This window comes from Atractosteus spatula, chromosome 19 (assembly GCF_055471065.1).
Source record: "Atractosteus spatula isolate fAtrSpa1 chromosome 19, fAtrSpa1.hap1, whole genome shotgun sequence".
NCBI lineage: Eukaryota > Metazoa > Chordata > Actinopteri > Semionotiformes > Lepisosteidae > Atractosteus > Atractosteus spatula.
Genome location: NC_142724.1, coordinates 11,516,305 through 11,539,021, shown reverse-complemented (window position 1 = coordinate 11,539,021; position 22,717 = coordinate 11,516,305). Strand labels below are relative to the sequence as shown.

The 22,717-nt window shown below is 39.7% G+C and overlaps 1 protein-coding gene across 3 annotated transcripts; it reads right to left on the bottom strand.

Annotated features, from left to right (window-relative positions):
* Positions 1 to 1,287: 1,287 nt before the first annotated feature.
* Positions 1,288 to 12,160, bottom strand: zfp64 (zinc finger protein 64 homolog (mouse)). Of its 3 annotated transcripts, none has more exons than XM_088937701.1 (6): positions 11,949 to 12,160; positions 10,930 to 11,097; positions 7,720 to 8,288; positions 6,956 to 7,018; positions 6,061 to 6,312; positions 1,288 to 5,001 (listed from the first exon to the last, which is right to left on the bottom strand). In XM_088937701.1, exons 4-6 carry the CDS (start codon positions 6,981 to 6,983, stop codon positions 3,596 to 3,598), a joined length of 1,686 nt encoding a protein of 561 aa, XP_088793827.1. In that variant the 5' UTR covers positions 6,984 to 7,018; positions 7,720 to 8,288; positions 10,930 to 11,097; positions 11,949 to 12,160; the 3' UTR covers positions 1,288 to 3,595. The 3 variants fall into 3 exon arrangements, with proteins under 3 accessions (XP_088793827.1, XP_088793825.1, XP_088793828.1); XM_088937699.1 differs by having other exon boundaries at positions 8,142 to 8,288; positions 11,949 to 12,133; XM_088937702.1 differs by lacking the exons at positions 10,930 to 11,097; positions 11,949 to 12,160 and adding an exon at positions 9,784 to 10,899.
* Between the last annotated feature and the right edge of the window lie 10,557 nt (positions 12,161 to 22,717).

The window sequence follows — 22,717 nt, the reverse complement described above, 5'->3', positions numbered from 1 at the left end:
AAAAATACACACCTTTACATGGTAGTTATCAGTTACACCATTTCTTCATGGAAAACTTTCCATGAACTAAGACTAGTTTACCCTGAAACGGATACCTTGCTTAGATTAAACAAAAATCAGCCACTGCGTTATTTTTATGGAGACAAATGCAAAATAACAACGTACAGCACGTGATCTTCACTATGTGCTGTCAATAAGCGGACGGAAGGTTCAAATGCCAATCATGTTATGCTACCATATATATTAAAGCATCTAAATGAGGAGTATATTTAAAATTACTACAGCTATTTCAACCTTGCAGTGGACTACAGGACAATAATGTAAAAAGTGACATTTAGGTGTCACTTTTAGATGGGACCACCTATGGCAAGGTCATTAATGGTAAATGATGACATATGCATACTGTATATCAGCAGTTTAATCATTAAATGAAACAAAATAATGTGTCTAACTGAAGCCTTTCAGGAAAAGTGTGAAATGCAAAGTTCAGCATCCCAAATGAAAAGATTACTTACTGCTAAAGCAGTGAAAATTTAAAATGACAAAATGTTCCCCTGTCTCAGGCATACAGACAGTATGTTTTCTATAGTTTTCTGGAACTTAGTCAATACAAGTATATGCTGCCATGCAAGAGTCTCAAAACATTCAAGTTTTCCCAACGCACAGCTGCCTCCAGCTCAATTCCTACCCCTGATGAAACATATCAGGGAACAAAAAATATCAGAATGAGTTACAGACAGCATAAAGCATCTTAAAAAAAGAATTGCTCACAGAGCAAAGTCATATTTATTGTAATTGAATGCCAGAAAGTACAAGGGTCATATTCATTCACACCTGTAAGTATTCCTTTGATTAACCTATCCATCCATTTTCTAAGCACCTCATCCAATTCAGGGTCACGGGATCCGGAACCTCTTCAGGCAAGCAGCAGGTGCAAAATGGGATACACCCTGGATGGAAAGCCAGTTCCATCACCGATCACACAGACATGCACACACTCACACCAGGGCCAAATTTTCCCAGAAGCCAATTAACCTACCAGCATGTCTTTGGTCTATGGGAGGAAACCCACACAAACACAGGGAGAGCATCCAAACTCCATGCAGATAACATTGCTGGTCTGGAATAGAACCCAGGGCCCAGCACTGAAGTCGGCAATGCTAACCCTGTGTGAATAATATGACAGTCAACAATCATCTCAAAGCCTTCACCAGGGTATTTTACTATTATAACATCTTTGATAGTTACTAATACAGCCTAGTGCAGGTCAGAAGAAACCAAGCTTATCATTTAGCAATCTTTAATTCACATTGATTGAAAAGTTTAAAAATGGAATCATGACAGATGGTGAATTACACATGAGAAACCACAATGAAGCATTAGCAGCTAGTCCATCACGTGTACCAATGAAATTTAATTGATGACTGAATGGCAGGTGATCCTCATCCTTCACATAATTTGTTTCTCTCTATACATCCTTAGGCCTAAATGGCCTCACTAGTGTTCTACAAAACATATATCAGGATTACCTGTTTGCTGAAAACAAAATGGCTGAAACCTACAATTCCATGTCGATCTTCAATTGATTTCTGCATAAGGATCGAAAAACATGAGCGAAAACAGCAGAACAATGCAAAAGAATTTTGCTCAGCAGTGAACACAACTGCAGTAAAATACTGGCGCTAGATAGTTATCACTTCCTGTGTCATTCAAATATTTCTTGAAAGAGACCAAAGTGCAGAAACATTGTTAGCTTGATCCACACTCATTTTGTGAATATAAAAGCTTCACACCAAATACAATTTTATAGCGCAAGATGATGAATCTGCAGCAATATTTGTAATTCAGTGACACAAACACAATAAGAGAGAAGTGCCCCATCCTTGTTAAGAATTGTAAACTTGTAATCAATGAACAAAAATGCTGAAAGGACCGTCTGTAAGAGATACAAAGTACTAATTTCTGGTCCTCCTAAAAATTACCCTAGGAAGAGACACGCTATAAGGTAAAAAGTCATTTGGAACTTTATGCTTACACATTTAGTGTAATAGCACTAAGGTTAGACACAGCGAGTTCCCAATTCCCAAATTACCTCTAGCTCTAGTCCTAATTCTTATTAGGACAGACAGTGATCTGTTACCTAATCGCACGGATCCTGAGCTGATGAGCAATGAATGCACAAAAACAAAACTGAATTCTGTTTCTTTCATGCTGCCCCAGCTTTGCAACAGCATCAATCAAGCACTGTGCACTGTCCAGAGCCAAAAGGGTGGTCAGCAGAAAGGCGTCTAGCCTTCCAAGTGGGGCAAATGGTAGAGGTGCTTGTCCAGTGCTAGTTGAGCTCTATGACCTAGGCGTCACGGGTACGAGCCTGCCTCAGTTCAGTAACCGAATGCCACCTGGATTCCCCGAGCATCTGGCACAAAATGAGTTGAGCTCTGCCATGGCATGGGTGGCAATCACCGGCAGCGCTGTCAGTGAGGGACGTGCCTCTCTTCCAATCGAACCTGAGGGTATTTTACGGGGATGTGGAGCCTGTGATGTGTTAAACGATGAGTGGCTTGGAGGTGGGCGGGCTGGAGGAGCCTTCCTACACTTCGTCAGGCTTGTGCAAGGGTGCGGGGTTCTGATCTTAACACGTCTTATAGAGACGTGAAAAACCCACACAGCTGGAGATTCCAAACTCTGGTGGCAATAAAAATAGTAATTGGCAATTATAAATTTATATTAAATAAGGAGAACAGATTCTACTGATGCTATCATATCATTGCTCATTTCTGCCTTTGGCATCATGTTCTTGTGTGCACAGAGTTTAAGTATGGTTAAAAGCTGGATTCGTCTGGTTACAAGCACCCAGCCTGTGCATATCTTCATTAAAATAAAGCTTTTATTTCACATAAACCTTCTCAAGAAAGCAGCAGACTTTGACCGTAACCATATCTCCTTCCTTATTTTTTCCTGAATAGTATGCATATATAATTGGACATTTATCTTCTTTGAAAAAGCTAACTTGCCAATCTGAGAATAGCTTTGATTGCTTTTATTTTACAAGATGTAAAAAGGGAAGAGCGAACTGCCACCGATGTTAATAAAAATAAACTTGGCATTCGAGCTTCCGATATTAAGTAACATAACGTAAAGTGGCTAGTGTGGTCTTTTGTGATATTACAGGTTGGAAATATTTTAATGATCAGAAAAGGTCTATAAATAAACAAAGCTAATTGTCCTTGGGGGGCACAACAAAGTTAAAACAGAGGAAGGATTTAATAATTTAAATCACAGTTGGTTATAACATGCATGGAGCTATTCTTGAAGTTAAAACTCCACAACATAGGCACAACATTTTGAAAATGGATGCATTTTTTCCCCATTGACAGGAAGTTTCTAATACTGCGTGCATTCCTCACCGAGCTTCAGATCAAACAACATTGACATTTGAAACTTATATTCTCTTCTGCAGAAATTTAACCGTTACCTTTTGCAGAAATTTATGCCAAAAATAGTCAATTGTCCAAGACTAATAATATCAACTATAGGACTGCACACAGCTGTTGCATACAGAAAACCTATTGCCCGCAATTGAAATGCTTTAATTCTACTGCAAGGTTATAGTTGTGGAAGTACCATGAGGGTCTGAATAGATGTTCTGAGAGGAAAGCTGGTCTAAGGACTGTTGCTGCTGAGCTGCTGAAACAACAAGAGGTAGACTATGAATTATGACCCCCTGAGTGCTTATACTGATGTTGGGAACCATGAGATTGCCGCCTTCATTGGACGTGGAGTCACTGTGAACAACAACAGCTTGCTTCGAAGTCAAGTCTTGCAAAGGTGGGGAGATGATTGAAGGCGTCGTTATAGAAGACGGCACGGAAGAGCTGGGATTTCCTTCCGTCACTACAGTCACTTCTGTGCCTCCTTCCTGAATCAAGGCATTCAGGCCTTCGAGGTCCGAGCAGGTGGTGATGAAGGTTTGGCCGTTGTTGGAGTCCTGAGAGGTCACTGATGTGGTCTGGATCAGAGCCTGGTGGAGAGAGTCCTCTGAACTGGGAGCAATGTGTGTCAGGAGAACCGTCTGGTGCTCCATGGGGACCTCATTGTGAGGTACCATGTGCTGGACGGGTGTTAACAAATTGACCTGCTGTATCATAGAATTGGCACTGCCTTCTCCCTGGTTATCCGAATTCAGGAGCACAGAGTCTCCCTTAGGCTGCTGCACATCAACTGCTGCTTGAACAAACGTGCCATCCTGGCCGAGCGAGTGGCCGACAATGATTTTTAACTGGGCGTCTCCATAGGAGGACACCTGGTTGGAATGCAAGGGCATCTGAAGCTGACGGATCGGAGACTCCGGGCACGAAGGATCCCTGGGGTTCATCTGGAGCTGCAGAAAAGTCAGCTGGGCGTCACGGTGCTGCTTCTTGTGACTCCTCAGGGAGTCCTCACGAACGAACGAGGCATCGCAGGCATCGCAGCGGAAGGCGCGGGCAGCATCCAGCTTCGCCCGGTAGCGGGAACTGACCTGCCTCTGGCCTTCTTCCCCCTTGGCACCTTTGCCGTGCCTCTCCTCCACCTTGTCGGAGTGAAACTTCTTTTTGTGGATGATCAGGTTGCTGCGCTGCTTGGTGTCGAAAGTGCAGAAGTCGCACTTGAAGGGCCGGTCCTCCGAGTGGATCCTCTCGTGCACCTTCAGGGCCCCCCTGCTGGAGCAGGAGTAGCTGCACTTCAAGCACTTGATGGGCTGCGCGGGCTGGTGCTCGCGCGAGTGCTGGCGGAGGGCCGTCTTGTTCCCGCACTGGAAGTCACACTCCGAGCACCTGAAGGAGTTCTCCGTGCCGTGCTTGATCTGGACGTGGGATTTCAGGTTACCCTTCATGGCGCAGCGATAGTCGCAGAACTCGCACTTGTACGGTTTCTCCCCGGAGTGGATCCGGATGTGCCTCTTGAGGTCGGAATTGATTTTGAATTTCGCTTCACACTGATGGCACTGAAAAGGGGCATCTCCTGCGATCAGAGGAAATGAAGCAATCAGAGAAAATGAATGAACAAAAGTATCACCTGCAGAGCCCTAATTGCCGCCTCCATTACCGAACTTCGGCACTGCCAATACTTAATGTTAGTAACATGGTGGCCCTTCATTTCTTAAATCTTTTTTACCTATAACCAGGCTGGGATGAGCAGTAACAGCTGAGATTTTTGATCTACCGAGCACCTAATTTAACTAACAATTCAACACTTAGTACATTAGATATAAGTTTATATATGGCATATTAAAAAAAAACATATGTGAAAAGGCAAGTGGCTTATGTGCAATTCACCGCTAAAGATTTAGCTGGAAAATAGAATTAAATTTGTAAACTACCTCGGCTTCAGAGAAAGACTAATCTACCCGGTCTCTTGAGGCACAAGGAAGATGATAAGCCCAGTGGGGAATTTCAATCATTTACTGAGAGAAGATGGTGCATTCCCTTTGGAATTCCATTCAAAGTCTACAATAACAGTGAATCCGAAACCTCGTTTTTGTGAAACCTGTCCCTTCTCACACTCAGCATGAGTTTAAGATGCCCTATATGGGACTTTTCTCTGCATCATGTAGGAGAGGTCAGAGAGGTACAATTTAATTACTACTAGTAAAGTAATTTATTATCATTGCTGTGTTTTGTATGCTTTTGGACAGACATTTATTTGTATTCAAGAAGGTAGCTATTTTAGCATGCATAGGCTGCAAAGGAACAAGGAAAGGTTTATTTCTTGCTGAAAAGAGAAGAAAAGAAACACAATGTTTCAGCTGTGGAGCTTTCCTTGAGTGTCACCCGAAGAAGGCTCCACAGCAGAAACATTGTGTTTCTTTTCTTTTTTTCAGCACGGAATAAAGTACATTAACTTGTTCCTTATTTATTTATATTGAATGTTTATGTACGCTGAATCATTCTACACTATGCAATTCCCGAACTATGTAACTTTTTACAGTACAGAAGCTCTTTGGTAGCCAGGTGGCTGTGAATGAAAGCACCGGCTAAATAAGGAACCGAGGGGAGTGCTCCGATCGTGCCCAGAGCTCACCGGTGTGCGAGCGGAGGTGTACGGTGAGCTGGCTGGAGTTGCGGCTGGCATAGGGGCAGATCTGGCACTTGAAGGGGCGCTCGTCGTAGTGGATGCGGAGGTGCTTCTTCAGGCTGCTGCTGTCGGCTGCGGCGTACGCACAGTGTTTGCACTTGTGCGGCTTTTCTCCCGTATGCGAGCGGCTGTGCATGGTCAGTTTGTCCCTCCGGCTGAATCTCTTGCTGCACACCTCGCACTGGAAGGGTTTCTCACCTTCCAGGGTTAGGGAGACAAAAACACCAGGGCTGGAATTAGGATTGTGAGGACCCAACATGCATTTGAAACGTTTATTAACAAGTTCAGGTAAAGTAGAATCACACATTCTTGGTCAATTTGGCATTAAATAATTACAAAGCACTTTCTGATGTCCTCCTTTTCTCTACAGAAAGAAAGTAAAAGTTATAAAGATTCTTATAACTCAAAAGGTTAAATATAGAATTAAAAAAAAATTGTGATTACCAAATGACTTCTGTGAACTGCCTTATCCTGTCCTTACTTGTTATGTACCACACAAAGTATTGCCCACGTTGCACACAATACTGGAATAAATGTTGTGCTTTGTGCACATTCATTTACTATACTCCTTTTTCAGATAACACAATTATGAAAAATCACAAACTGAATGAAAGTAAAAGAAGAATGGAATTTATAAGTGTTGTGCACGTCACAAATTTTACATTACTATCCTTCCCTAAGGTCCAACTATCGGGTTTTCAGACTTTTCTGATTTTTAAGACAGGTGACACTGTAATTAAATTGATCTGGAAAGCATATAAAAGTGTGCAAAATTTAAAAAGGAATATCTAATGAACACTACCTTCCTTATATGTGTAATATTTTGGAAAAACAGTCTTACCAGTGTGGGTTTTAAGATGTCTTTCCATATCTTTCTGACCATACTGCGTTTTGAAGGAACAACCTAAAAACAGATCAGATCAGAGAGCAACGGTCAACAGATTACAACAAACAATGAAAGGAGCTTATAGGGAAAATTCCTACCATGCTTCACTTGAATCTGTTATTCTCCAGCTCTTTTAGCTTGATTAATATGGCTTATCATACTAATTTATCATTTCTATATTTTGGATGTTCAACAGACTGCGAACAGTGTGGAGGTGTGGCTAGTACTCTTTACTCATACCTGGAAGGTTGAAGATTCAAATACCAGGAGAAACACTTTTGTACTCCTGTACAAGGTACTACACTCAGATTGCTTTAGGAAAATGCTCAGTTGCATAAATGGATACAAATGCAAGTCACTTTAAATAAAAGCATCAGTCAAATAAATATTACTAATATTAATGAACAGTGATTCATTCCAATGCATAGTAGTAAATGTTAATTAATTCTGTCCAGACAAATGCTTCCATATTTACCTATGGAGATACATGTTTATGGAGCTGCAGACTTAAGTAGCATAAAAACAAACAGAAAAAGGATTAAATTAAGTACTCATATTTTCAGCTACAGCTTTAACAGTTGGGTTCTGTCTGAGGCATCTTTTATTAGTAATAAGAATGATAAATAACACTGGAAATATTTATATACAGAGCAGTGGTATCACAGCCCCCCAAAGACATTCTCCCTGAAAATGCCAATTGTTAATCAACTTGACTTTACCAATACGGAGCTTGATCCATCTTGGGATGGTTGGAGATTGTGTATACTCTAAAAGACCAACTTGTTAGACCCATCAGCCATTTCTCGCAATGCATTTCCCATGTTGCCTACAAGAGAGTTAGCACTGATGGGGGATAACAGTGAAAGCTCCAAGTTACCTCACATTACTGTTGTGCAGTAATCAGTGCATACATTGTCCCACTCAATCCTGGAAGTATGTGACAAATTGTACACCACCATTTGGTAAATACCAGTCTAAAACCTCAGTACTTTACCAGAAATACCAGAAGCTTAGTCCTACAAATGGGTGAACTAGGTAACTTGAAACCACAAGGTAAACTTCTCAGTTGACATGGAACAAGGCCTCCACTCAGTAATATGGAAAGGATGCAGAGCCAGGCAATAAAAACGGAGCTACCAACCTGAGAAGCAGCAGCAGAGTTTCTTTGAAGTTAGGGCAGGTTTTAATTTTTTGGAAGGTGTTTTAGGTGCTTTTGTCTGGATCTTTTTGACACCTCTTGGAGAACAAGCCTGGTATGTTTCTTCAAAAACAAATTCTGAGCTGGAATCTGTTTAAATAAAAATAGACACACAGTTTGCAAGACTAGTGCTGATCATGCACCAACTTAATGAGTGCAGCTGCAAGATTTTGCTCTGAATAAATCTGACAATTTGCCATCTATCCATTGACAATTCATTTGTTGGACCTGGGCAGTAGTGAGATACCTCTATTTTCCATGGTTCTGTGGTCTATAGTATTAGTGGATCAGTAGGTGCTACTCTTCATTCCAGACCAAAATGTCCAACAAACGAATGCTCCACTATGGTGAGTAGGAACACTGTGTTGTAAAAGGTGTCATCCTTCAGATGAGAATTTTAACCAAGCTCCTGATAACTTTTTCATTCCAGATCCCATGACGCTGTTCAAATGAATAAGGGCGTTAGCCCATTAGACACTGGAGTTCAACAATTTTGTGGAAGATGGAGAGTAAGTTTCTCCCTTAACCCTACTGTTGAAACAATTTGTCAATTGATCTGCTGTGACTACAGATGAAACATAATGACTTATGTCATACTGCATGTTGGAATCCACTGGGATAAAAAGCACTATATATGCAATTAATAATTATTTTCATAGTAAACCAAATCTTGGATCACTTAATGTTCTAAAATTCTAAAGTACAACACATCTAGCTCCCAGAAAGCCAATACACCCACAAGACCACTGCTGATCCAGCAGGGGTAAACATGAAAAATCAATTGTTCTGTGTTTTCTTACACAAAATGTTTACCTCCTCTTATCTGTATTTTAATGAGGAGGAAGTCTCACTCAAAATGAACATATAATATAAACGGGTTCACCAATTGCTTCTGGTCGTAAATTGTGAATAATAAAAGCTTGCTAACTTCTTGCTATGCTACACATACATGGCACAAAATAAATACAACACTCATGCTTAGTGGATTAAATCAAATACATCAACCAAAACACAGAAAATGTGAATGAAATTACAGATCAAAGAATCTTGATACGTTTTCAGCATGAAACATGCTACATGGTTAAAATGAAAACATTAAGACATCAGCGCTGTTTATGGCTTTCTGTACATTAACACAATCAGGACAGCATTGGAATATAGACCTGATTAGTCTCTCAAAAGACTGCTGAAGATTGTTCCTCCACTCTTCCTGTACAGATGCAGTCTGCTGACAAAGGCTGGCCAGTTCCAGCTGTCTTACTGGTGACACTGGCGAGTTGGTTGCACAGTTGAACTTGGGCAACAAGATGACCTCAACATTTGTAATAGTGGCACTGTAATTGTAGGACTGGGAGGTCTTGCACTATCCTGCTGGAAAACAATCCCAGGCTGGCTTGCAGGTTTACAGAAACTGTTGTCTTTTGAACTCTGTCAATGTATCACTGAACAGTTGTCCTCGATTGGCACAAAAAGTGTTCTTGTGTTAAAAGAGATTCCTCCCTGAGCTGTCACAGGTCTATAGACGCACATCTTGGTATGGACAACCAACAGTCAGCATAACGTTCACCACGATATCGCCACAGACCTGGTTTTCCATCAAGTCAGTCTTTGCCACCACCTCAGATGTTCACTGCCTCACAGAAGATGGAGATTTCAGCTGTCCGATGTCAACATGTAGTCCCTGGATGACCTCCCAGCATGCATATCATTTTAAATGTCAATGGAAAACTACTATCATTTAGCTGACATGCGTTTTCCTTCTTTCTGGAATTTCTCCTACTGTAACCACTGCAGTCCAAAAATGGCTCCCTAGATGTAGCAGATGGAGGGGAGACTCCTAAACTCATTCTCTAAGAAATAATTTCACAACCAACCTGCCTTCAATAATGCTGACAGGCAACCAGGAGATCGTCATATCCATATCCTCACACTAGCAGTTTTAATTCAACTTAAATACAAATCTGAACTCCTGGTGTTTTTTATGAAATCACATTTCTTCAGTTCAATGTTGGTAACACAAGGAATACTATCACTCAGACATAAATTTAGGCATTATGGGACTTTACGTTTACAGTAAGAGAAATGATGGTGCATTCTGCATTAAACTGTCATTTAATTGAGGGGGTGGAAAATACAAAAAAACATAGCACAAAGCACTTAACATACTGGTTAAAAAACACTGTTGTTAGCAGGTTTCGACAAAGCTTTACTTCTGACGAACATTTTCAGAGTTTGATCATCACCGACATTTTTCTACATCAAAGTGATCTTTTGTGATTTGTTTAAGTATAAATGCTTTAATGCATCACCTTGTGACAATTATTTCAAAGCCTGTGGTTTCTGCTGTGGTACTTCATATGAAAGAATCAAAGAATTAAATCACATACACACACACAACACAAACAGCCACAGACAAAAAACAAAACAATATTTAACACAACCCTAATGTACCATCCTGGAAAATCTCACAGAAATATAGACAAAGGCCCACTTTTTTCAGAAAAACATTTATATCAAACAAAAACTTAGCATTCATATAATACCCACTCCTGTCACCCACAGAGCTATACCTCCTTGCTAGAGATGTTTAATATTGCTAAAGCATTTCAAACAAAAGATGTGCTCCTTTTTTAAGTGAACAATTAGCAATCCACAAGATTTGTGATCTTAAAACTGTGCTGCATATTTTCACATAAATATGACATTTTTAAACTTCAATTTTTACATTTACCTGTAATAGTGTGCACAATACTGCGGGCAGGAGGCTCTGATGTAGACAAGTGACATCCATTTTGCTTGTGGGCAAGGAAGGCTTCAAAATTGTTGTATTGATGTTTGCAGACTCCACAAATGTGAATATCGGGACCAACTTCGACCACTACTTGTGTTGCTCCAGAAACTGCAAATGCAAGAAGCAATAAATTACTCTTTTTTTAACCTGAAAGCTAAAAAAAGTATGACGGAGTAAAAAAAAAGGCTTTTCTAGAAGATGAATAGCATCGGGTTAAAAGGTGTGATAACAGCAATACATTCATGCAGCTAATTCACTGTTACAAACTTTTGAGATTCTTATTGTTAACAATACATGTGATTTAGTTTACTGTTGGTCAGGAAACTTTAAGGAGATCTATGTCATCCATCTTCCACTCTTATTTTCAATAGCTTAAATGAACATAAAACATAAGTACAACTTTCGTAGAGGAAGTGGAAGATAAAAGAGCAATTACAGTAGGTACTCGAGGAAGCAAAAAGTGTAAACACACCACGCGATAAATTCATTGTGCTTTGTTAAATGCCACTCTGAAACAAAAAATACATTCATGGATTCCAGTTTTTGATGAATAAATTGCAATTGAAATTCACTGAAATGCCATTATGTTTTGTAAAAGTTTAAGTCTACTTATACACTCGATACTTATACTTTATACACTAATGAATTCTGTATTTCGGATGACGTATTACGCTATAACACTATATGCGTTATGATTATATGAACCACTGGCACATAGTTTATGTAGCCGCATGACTTGGCAAGCTTTCGAATGATAGTTCATTATGTTTGTACTATGATGATAAGTATGTGCATTTCCACCCCTTTCTCTTTAACTTCCCATTTGCAGAAACGTAAATAAGTTCCGCCGACACGAATACTGTCCGTGACAGATAAATCAAACAGCGAAAGACCTTAAATCTTTGTGTTTTGTTTTATTTTTGGCTGCTTCAAGAGCGTAAAGCGAGTGGTGCACTTACCATCTGCGTTAAACGATGCCATGTATGGAAACACTCACTGCCTCCTTCTAGTTTATGCAAACTTTAGACAAATACTTTCTTGACAGGTAGTTTAATTTCTTGCCCGATGAGATGATGATCAACCACTGTTCTCTATTCACTTTTACAACGGGAGTCCTGCAGTTAATACCCATTCCCATGTTCCTGTCTGAAGCATTCTTCGCACGGCTTTTTCACGACAATCGACGCCTCCTTTCCGGCAAACTTTTGCAAGTGCATTAGTTCATGCGTGCAGAGGAACTTGCTTATGGGGAAGTTCTTAAGTTTAAATTAATGTGCAGTTTTTCTTTAAAAAATAGTGGTACTGGTAATATTACAAAATGGATTTATTTTTAGAGCAATTTGATAGTGTAGGTTTACATATTTAATAATTTAAAACGTTTATACATAATATTTAAAATCCACCGTATAATAGTTACTCATTCCTTAAAAGGTTTGAACCCTGCTTAATCTTTTTCGTATTTATCTTAGTCATGAGACATTGCTAAACCTAGAGTAAGACAAACAAGACTGTATTCCGCCTCAAAGCCCCATATTCTTAAGAAAACCGCACTATATTTTTGTATAAAATTTGTGAAATAATCGGTGAACTTTAATTAATATTTTAACACTTTTACTCTGTCCCTTGAGCCAGAAGTGATAATATTCGTGCGGGGCACAATTTCAGTTAGACCAGCTCTCAAGAGCAGTAATTGTGGAAATGAACGTGTGAAGTTGGATAGGAAAAGATATTCCACCTGCAATAAGGTTTACAGAAAATAGTTCAACCGCGAAATGCTTTAATCGAAAATTAATATCTGTAAACATTTTCCTGTACAACAATGCTTAATGTAATCAAATTCGAAACAAAGGCACGGGTATCGTGAATTTGAATTATTCCTGTTGAAAGCGACTTTGTTCTGTGAACTCGTTTGCATGACGGCAGCTGTGACTTCCGGTTGCGTACGCAGCTAATACGGCACGCTTTGGTCTAATGTCTATGTACATTATCTGATTTTGAAGGTTAAAAACGGTTAAAGACGAATCACGTGAATGCATCTCTACCCCCACAATCACTTTGATATTTTCTTTCGTGTAGCCATGCTGACTTCTGGAAAAATAATGTGAATCGTGTCTGAGGTTTGGGAAGAGCAGCATAAACTTAAAAAAAATGCGACACATGCCTCACATACTATATGCCTTTCCATGCCTCACATACTATAAGATATAGCCATTTCCTATTTAAGTTCAGAGCCACTAAGGCCTTTGCGTCCAGTAAGCTTTGTCCAGACGATAGTGATGAGAACAGCAGGTTGGACATACTTGCTATACTGCAGTGATAACTGTATAAAGTGTATACTGAGCTTTACAAATTTAATTGAATTTGCATTTATAAATGGTATTATTCACAAGGGTCACTGTTATATGTAGCATAATATAAATACTGCAGGGGGAGCTCTTGTATTATAAGTATGATTTAATAAAGTACGCTTGAGATTCCTCTATATGGCAGTTTAACACGTGGTGAAGGCAAAAAAAAACAACAACACCCAGTCCAAAAATAAAATCCTCAAATAGTCACGCTGGATGACTTCTGTTAATAATAACAAACTTTAACAATTTAAAGCTATATTGTATACAGAGAAGCCTTTAAAAATGTCCTTAAAGCCACTAGAAAACAAACGTGGAAAGGCAGTGAAGAAGAAAAGAATGCAATTACAAAATGCATATAAAATCCATAAACTAAATCTACACAACTGAGATATAAAACAACAATCAAAAAGGTATGAAATGAGAGCGATAATAACACACAAACAATTGTACTTCTTCTTGTCAGTACTGAACACATCATTTAAACATTCACAGTCTAGGCTGGGAAAAGTATGTGAACCTCTAGGCTAATAACTTCTCCAAAAGCTAATTGGAGTCAGGTGTTCCAATCAATGAGACGAGGTGTGGGTTGGAGGTGCCCTGCCCTATAAAAAAGGCACACAAAGGTTGATTACCGATCTTATCAAGAAAGAGTTGTTTGTGTGAACTGTGCTCTGATTAAAAGGAATGTCAGAGAACCTTGAAGAAGAATTGTAGAGATGCATAAAGTTGGACAAGGCTACAAAAGCATTTCTAAAGACCTGGGTGTTCATCAGTCCACAGTAAGACAAATCCTCTACGAATTGAGGAAGTTCAGTACTGTTGCTACTCTCCCTTGGAGTGGGTGTCCTGCAGAGGTCATGGCAGGAGTGCAGTGTGTAATGCTGAAGGAGGTGGGGAAAAACCCTTTTTCAGAAAACTCTTGAACTTGCTGGAGTCTCGGTTCATGTGTCCATTATAAGAAATGCTGAACAAGAATGGTGTTAATAGAAGGACACCATGGAGTAAACAATGCTCTCCAAAAAAAAAAAACATTGCTGCACGTCCCAAGTTTGCGAAAGACACCTGGGTGTTCCACAATGCTTCCGGAACAATGTTCTATGGATGAGACACGTTGAACTCTTGTGTGTTCTACCAAACATTGTTTGGAGGGGGGGGTGGGAAAGCACTGCACACCAAAACCTTATCCCAACTGTGAAGCATGGTGGAGGGAGCATCATGGTTTGGGGCTGCTTTGCTGCCTCAGGGCCTGGACAGCTTGCTAGCATAGAGGAAACAATTCAAAACTGTCAAGAAATTTTACAGGTGAATGTCAGGGTAGTGGTCTGTCACCTGAAGCTTAATAGAAGTTGAGTGATGCAACAGGAGTAAATCAACAACAGAATGGCTTAAACAGAAGAAAATGTATATTCTGGAATGGCCAAATCAGAGTCCAGACCTGAACCCAATTGAGATGCTGTGATATGACCTGAAGAGAGCTGTTCATGCAAGGAATCCCAGAAATATCAATGAACTGAAATGGTTCTGTAAGAAGGAATTTAAGGCTATTCATTGTGCAAGTCTCATCAGCAGCTACAAAAAAAAAGTTTGGTGGAGGGTGCAAAAGCAGGTTCTACCAGTTACTAAATATAAGGGTTCATATACTTTTTCTAGCCTGGACTGAATATTTAAAAGATGTGTGCAATATTGACAAAAAGTACAACTGTGTTATTAGTTTAAGCAGATTGTGTTTGTCTATTGTGATGTAGTTGAAGATCAGATTGCATTTTTATGAGTAATTAATGCAGAAATCTAGGTAATTCCAAAGGGTTCACAAACTTTCTTGTAACTGTATGGCTATGTAGACTGCATTGTCCTAAAAGGGAATATTGTCAAACTTTTCCTAAAAGCAAAAGCTTGAAAGAAACTGAATAAAGCTTTCAGTCCCTTGCATGTGCTAGTCAATTTAGAGGCATATAACAAATAAATTCAGAATGTATCGGTATTCTGTTACCCTAGTCAAGCCCAAAATGATGCTCATTGAGAATACCAGTGAACATGAGATTTCCATTAACAGATTGCTTGACAAAAATAATCTAAAATATCATTTAAGAATTATTCATGATTTCTGACATTGCAACCTCCTCAAACCAAACAGTTCTGACTGTTTGTTTCATTTGCTGAAGTATATTTTCCACAAAAATGAGTAGAAGGCGGTATTGATTTTTTGAAGGAATTCTGAACCCTAACCTCCCCAATCCTTAATTAGGGTTAGGATTCCCTCTAAACGGAGACAAGTTGTGATGACATAGCTTGTGTTTCAGGACAGAAATAACTTAAAAATACCACTTTTCCTACATTTCATCTAAACGTTTTGTTTTCTTCCATATATGGTTATATGCACTGCATTGCCCTAAAAGAGAATGGTGTCTATATTGCTCTAAAATCAAAACTTCTTCTTTCAAACCTTTGCAGCTCTTGCATTTGGCATTCATTCCAAAGCCATACTAACATATAAATGGACTATTAAGGAACAGGTTTATGCCATGCTGAAAAGAGAAGAAAGAAAACACAATGTTTCGGACTTGGAGCCTTCCTCAAGTGTGAGAAAGATGCCCCTGGTAAGCAAGGGTAATGTAGCATAGGAGAACAAAAGCTGGGAGAGAGAAGGAGCGAGAGGCAGGAGCAGGGGTCAGACAGAGTGGCCAATCAGGTAGTGTGAAGGGAGGTGTGAAATGAAACCTATAATGAATAGAGAGAATTTAGAACGAAATTAGTCTGTCATTGAGAGAAGGGGAAAGGTGTGATTCTAGCTGCAGGATAATTTTAGTTTCTGTGGTCTTTCTGATGTTGGAGTTAGGAAAAGAAAACCAACTTTGAGAACACAGACGAGAGATTAGTGTGATCATGGCCTTCAGAGGTGAAATGAGTCTTGGAGAAGTCTTTAATCTAAACAGCCCTAACATGTTGTCTGAAGTGGTCTCCGAGTCTCCTTCCTGTTTATCCAATGTAAATGGCTGGGCATTTACTGCAAGAGACACAGTAAATAAGGTTTCTGGAGGTACAAGATGTCATCTGAGTGATCCGGAATTGTCCTGCAGGACCTTGAATGAGTGTGGTGTTAGATATGTACTTGCAGGTGATATGGTGAGCTCTGTTGCAAGGGAAAGTGTCTGGTGTGGATGGTTGCTGAGGGCGTCAAGAGTGAGGGTTATGCAGATTAGGTGGTCAGCGATATGAGATGATGGAGTGGTCAGAAAAGAGGGCCCCAATGGAGGGATCATCCTGTAGGATGGAAAAGTTGTCGTTAATAGTCCTGGGGATAGAAAGTGTGTTGGGGTGGTGAGGAAGCACCAAAGGAATATGGTCGTTACGCAGGAGTTCCTGCTCGAGTTGATGGTCCAAGGGTTTGTTTTTGGCTCAGGCAGGGGTCCTGTCAATAACACTGCTAGGGTATCCTCTGTTGATGGGGAAAAAAAGAGTACATTTTAAGGGCTTGGTTCTGGAAATTGACGTTGTCGTTGCAGAGTCGTCATAGCCGAAGCAACTGTGAAAAAGGTTTTTAGTGTGTTTGGGGTGAAATGAACTATACAGGAGATAGTTGTGTGAATCAGTGGGTTTGTAATAGACTGAAGTATAGAGTCGGGGGTAGTTAATGGAGAAGTTGATGTCTAGAAATGGAAGGGTAGTGGAAGATGTTAACTGTTTACTTGAGGGATGGGTGGAAGTTGCTGAAGTGATGGAAAAAGTGCTCAAGCTGGTCGTTAGAGCACGTGGCAGCACCGACGTAGTCATCAATGTATCGCTTGTAGAGGTCGGGGACAAAGCCAGTGTAGGAAGCGAAGAAGCATTCTTCTAGCCAGCTGACAAAAATATTGGCTTAGTTTGGTCCCATTCTGGTGCCCATGGTGACTCCACTAATCTGTTGGTAAAAAAGGTTATTGTATGAAAATGCATTCAGTGTAAGAAACAATTCTGCAAGGCGTACCAAGGTGTGGGTGGGTGGACCAAGCACTGTACTTTTGTCCAGCGTGTGCTTGAGGGCTGTAAGACTGTTATTATGGGGAATGACAGTGCAAAGAGATGTGATGTCCATGGTAAAAATGTAGCTTTCGGGGCCCTGAAATTGGGAATCATTAAAAAGTTGGAGCGCGTGGTTAGTGTCCTTGATGTATGAGGGAAGACCTTCAACCAGCAGTCTCATAAGGCTGTGGAGAAAGGCCAAGATGTATGTAGTGGAACAGTTGCATGCCGATACAATGGGGTGTCCAGTTTGTGGATTTTGGAGAGGAGGTAAAATTGAGATACCTGGGGATGTTCAATGATGAGCCGGTTCGCCTCCTGGGGGAGCTCCTTACTGTTGATAAGAAGGGAGATGGTGGATACCACTTCCTTTTGGTAGTCAGTGGAAGGGTCCTGTTGGAGAGGGAGATAGACAGAAGTGTCAGTTAGTTGTCTAGAGGCTTCAAAAATATATTTGTTGAGTTGAGAGTCCTGATGAGGCTAGTTATAAAGGGAAGATGATGTGGAGCTGTCAGCCGTAGAAATTCCTTAACCTCTTTGATGTTGTTGTTGGAAAGGATAATTTATTTCTTGAGGGAGAAAATGGTAGAAAGCATTCGCTTCCTAGAAAATTGTTGTTGAAGTACCTAAGTGTTACTTTGGGTGGTATAAGAGCCAAAAGAAAAAGTATAAAATTTCAGATGAAATCCTTTAGGAATGATATTATGTTGATGACATATGTAAAGGATAGAAGGTGGTTAGAAAGCCTGGTCTTGGAACAGATCACTGTGAAGAGGTGGAATGCTGGTTTAAAAGAGGGGGGAAGGGTTTAAGAGAGGGGAGAAAGTGAACAAGGCAGGAAGAGAAGGAATGACGAAGAGACCTAGATAAAGATTTGTTGGAAGGCATAGTAGGTCGCAGCAGATGTAGGTTGAAATAGTTCAGGTGGGTAGCAGCATCAGAAAGCGTAGACTGCAAAGGAACAAATACGTTTCCTTGCTGAAAAAAGAAGAACCGTGGACCGTGGGGCCTTCCTCACGTGTGAGGAAGACAGGGCAGTAAGCAAGGGTAATGTGACTATTGTAAATTGACAATTTATTAGGTATTCCCGAGTCTTATCCTAGCTAAGCCTAAAAGAATGCTTATCGAAGACATCATTCAACGTGAGATTTCCATTAACAGATTACTTGACAAAAAACAAAATGTAAGCATTGATGATGCTTTCTCATTGGTATGGGGAGGTTGCTATGTGGGTTCTCACTGTTGTTTTCAATTGCTGAAGTATATTTTCCCATGAAATGAGTAAAAGGTGGCATTGATATTTTGAAGCTGGTCTGAGCCCTAACCCTAACCTTCCCAAACCTAAGCTAGGGTTAGGGTTAGGATTCCCACAAAACATAGACAAATTGTGATGGGATGGGTTTGTTTCAGGACAGAAATGAAATGTAGGAAAAGTGGTATTTCCAAGTTAGCTTCACATTTTTTTTTCTTCCTCGTATGGCTCTATGCACTGTATTGCCCTAAATGGGAATGGTGTCTATATTGCACTAAAAACAAAGGTTTGAAAGAAATTGAGTATCTTTTTGACACTCTTGCACTTGGCTTTCAATCCAGAGAGGTATATTAACAAATAAATTGAGTATTTATTGGGTATTCCTGACTCTTACCCGAGCTAAGCCAAAAGAATGCTCATCGAGGACACCATTCAACGTGAGATTTCCATTAAAAGATTACTTGACAAAAAACAAAATTTAAGCATTGATGATGCTTTTTCATTGGTTCTGGGAGGTCGTTATGTGGGTTCTCACTGTTATTTTCAATTGCTGAAGTATATTTTCCTTTGAAATGAGTAGAAGGTGGCATTGATATTTTGAAGCTGGTCTGAGCCCTAACCCTAACCTTCCCAAACCTAAACTAGGGTTAGGGTTAGGATTCCCACAAAACAGAGAAGTTGTGATGGGATGGGTTTGTTTCAGGACAGAAATGAAATGTAGGAAAAGTGGTATTTCCAAGTTAGCTTAACATTTTTTTTCTTCCTGGTATGGCTCTATGCACTGTATTGCCCTAAACGGGAATGGTGTCTATATTGCACTAAAAACAAGGTTTGAAAGAAATTGAGTATCGTTTTGACACTCTTGCATTTGGCTTTCAATCCAGAGAGGTATATTAACAAATAAATTGAGTATTTATTGGGTATTCCTGACTCTTACCCGAGCTAAGCCAAAACAATGCTCATCGAGGACACCATTCAACGTCAGATTTCCATTAACAGATTATTTGACAAAAAACAAAATTTAAGCATTGATGATGCTTTCTCCTTGGTTTGGGGAGGTTGCTATGTGGGTTCTCACTGTTACTTTCAATTGCTGAAGTATATTTTCCCTTGAAATGAGTAGAAGGTTGCATTGATATTTTGAAGCTGATCTGAGCCCTAACCCTAACCTTCCCAAACCTAAGCTAGGGTTAGGGTTAGGATTCCCACAAAACATAGACAAGTTGTGATGGCATGGGTTTGTTTCAGGACAGAAATGAAATGTAGGAAAAGTAGTATTTCCAAGTTAGCTTCACATTTTTTTTTCTTCCTAGTATGGCTCTATGCACTGTATTGCTGTAAAAGGGAATGGTGTCTATATTGCACTAAAAACAAAGGTTTGAAAGAAATTGAGTAACGTTTTGATACTCTTGCCCTTCACTTTCAATCCAGAGAGGTATATTAACAAATAAATTGAGTATTTATTGGGTATTCCTGACTCTTACCCGAGCTAAGCCAAAACAATGCTCATCGAGGACACCATTCAACGTCAGATTTCCATTAACAGATTACTTGACAAAAAACAAAATTTAAGCATTGATGATGCTTTCTCATTGGTTTGGGGAGGTTGCTATGTGGGTTCTCACTGTTTTCAATTGCTGAAGTATATTTTCCCTTGAAATGTGTAGAAGGTGGCATTGATATTTTGAAGCTGGTCTGAGACCTAACCCTAACCTTCCCAAACCTAAGCTAGGGTTAGGGTTAGGATTCCCACAAAACATAGACAAGTTGTGATGGCATGGGTTTGTTTCAGGACAGAAATGAAATGCAGGAAAAGTGGTATTTCCAAGTTAGCTTCACATTTTTTTTTATTTTCCTAGTATGGCTCTAAGCACTGTATTGCTGAAAAAGGGAAGGGTGTCTATATTGCACGAAAAACAAAGGTTTGAAAGAAATTGAGTATCGTTTTGACACTCTTGCACTTGGCTTTCAATCCCGAGAGGTATATTAACAAATAAATTGAGTATTTATTGGGTATTCCTGACTCTTACCCGAGCTAAGCCAAAAGAATGCTCATCGAGGACACCATTCGACGTGAGATTTCCATTAAAAGATTACTTGACAAAAAACAAAATTTAAGCATTGATGATGCTTTCTCATTGGTTTGGGGAGGTTGCTATGTGGGTTCTCACTGTTTTCAATTGCTGAAGTATATTTTCCCTTGAAATGTGTAGAAGGTGGCATTGATATTTTGAAGCTGGTCTGAGACCTAACCCTAACCTTCCCAAACCTAAGCTAGGGTTAGGGTTAGGATTCCCACAAAACATAGACAAGTTGTTTGTTTCAGGACAGAAATGTTTCAGGACAGAAATGAAATGTAGGAAAAGTGGTATTTCCAAGTTAGCTTCACATTTTTTTTTCTTCCTGGTATGGCTCTATGCACTGTATTTCCTTAAAAGGGAATGGTGTCTATATTTCACAAAAAACAAAATTTAAGCATTGATGATGCTTTTTCATTGGTTTGGGGAGGTTGCTATGTGGGTTCTCACTGTTATTTTCAATTGCTGTAGTATATTTTCCCTTGAAATGAGTAGAAGGTAGCATTGATATTTTGAAGCTCGTCTGAACCCTAACCCTAACCTTCCCAAACCTAAGCTAGGGTTAGGGTTAGGATTCCCACAAAACATAGAAAAATTGTGATGGCATGGGTGTGTTTCAGGACAGAAATGAAATGTAGGAAAAGTGGTATTTCCAAGTTAGCTTCACATTTTTTTTTCTTCCTAGTATGGCTCTATGCACTGTATTGCTGAAAAAGGGAAGGGTGTCTATATTGCACGAAAAACAAAGGTTTGAAAGAAATTGAGTATCGTTTTGATACTCTTGCACTTGGCTTTCAATCCCGAGAGGTATATTAACAAATAAATTGAGTATTTATTGGGTATTCCTGACTCTTACCCAAGCTAAGCTCAAAACAATGCTCATCGAGGACACCATTCAACGTGAGATTTCCATTAAAAGATTACTTGACAAAAAACAAAATTTAAGCATTGATGATGCTTTTTCATTGGTTTGGGGAGGTCGTTATGTGGGTGCTCACTGTTATTTTCTATTGCTGTAGTATATTTTCCCTTGAAATGAGTAGAAGGTAGCATTGATATTTTGAAGCTGGTCTGAGCCCTAACCCTAACCTTCCCAAACCTAAGCTAGGGTTAGGGTTAGGATTCCCACAAAACATAGAAAAATTGTGATGGCATGGGTGTGTTTCAGGACAGAAATGAAATGTAGGAAAAGTGGTATTTCCAAGTTAGCTTCACATTTTTTTTTCTTCCTAGTATGGCTCTATGCACTGTATTGCTGAAGTATATTTTCCCTTGAAATGAGTAGAAGGTGGCATTGATATCTTGAAGCTGGTTAGAGCCCTAACCCTAGCCTTCCCAAACCTAAGCTAGGGTTAGGGTTAGAATTCCCACAAAACATAGACAAGTTGTGATGGCATGGGTTTGTTTCAGGACAGAAATGAAATGTATGTGAAGTGGTATTTCCAAATTAGCTTCACATTTTTTTTATTCCTAGTATGGCTCTATGCACTGTATTGCCGTTAAAGGTAATGGTGTCTATATTGCACTAAAAAGAAAGGTTTGAAAGAAATTGAGTAACTTTTTGATACTCTTGCACTTGGCTTTCAATCCAGAGAGGTATATGAACAAATAAATTGAGTATTTATTGAGTATTTCTGACTCTTATCCATCCTAAGTCCAAAACAATGCTCATCGAGGACACCATTCAACGTGAGATTTCCATTAACAGATTACTTGACAATGATCATGGCCTGGTTGTTTCAGGTCAGAAAATAAATGAAAGTAAATTGGTTTTTCCAAGTTAACATTTATTTTCTTACATATATAGGATGGGTATATACAGTGCATTGCCCTAAAATGGAGTTCCTCCTCACAGTCCAAAGACAATGCTGGGAGGTTATTTGGCCTCTGGAGAAATTTGGTGTTTGTGTGTGTGTGTGTGTGTGTCTCTGTTTCTGATGTGCATTTTCCTGGCTTCTCATCCAGTGTGTATTTTAGAATTTGTTATAAAATGGATGGATGAAAGTTCCAAGTTCTTGTTTCATGATGGAATGGATTTGTTTCAATTA

Coding starts and splice junctions, on each gene's coding strand:
- zfp64 (XM_088937699.1), bottom strand. CDS start 11,970: ATGGCATCGTTTAACGCAGATG. Junction 8,289..10,929: donor TATTGTGCACACTATTACAG/GTAAATGTAAAA, acceptor TTATTTAAACAG/ATTCCAGCTCAGAATTTGTT. Junction 5,002..6,060: donor ACACCTCCGCTCGCACACCG/GTGAGCTCTGGG, acceptor CTCTGATCGCAG/GAGATGCCCCTTTTCAGTGC.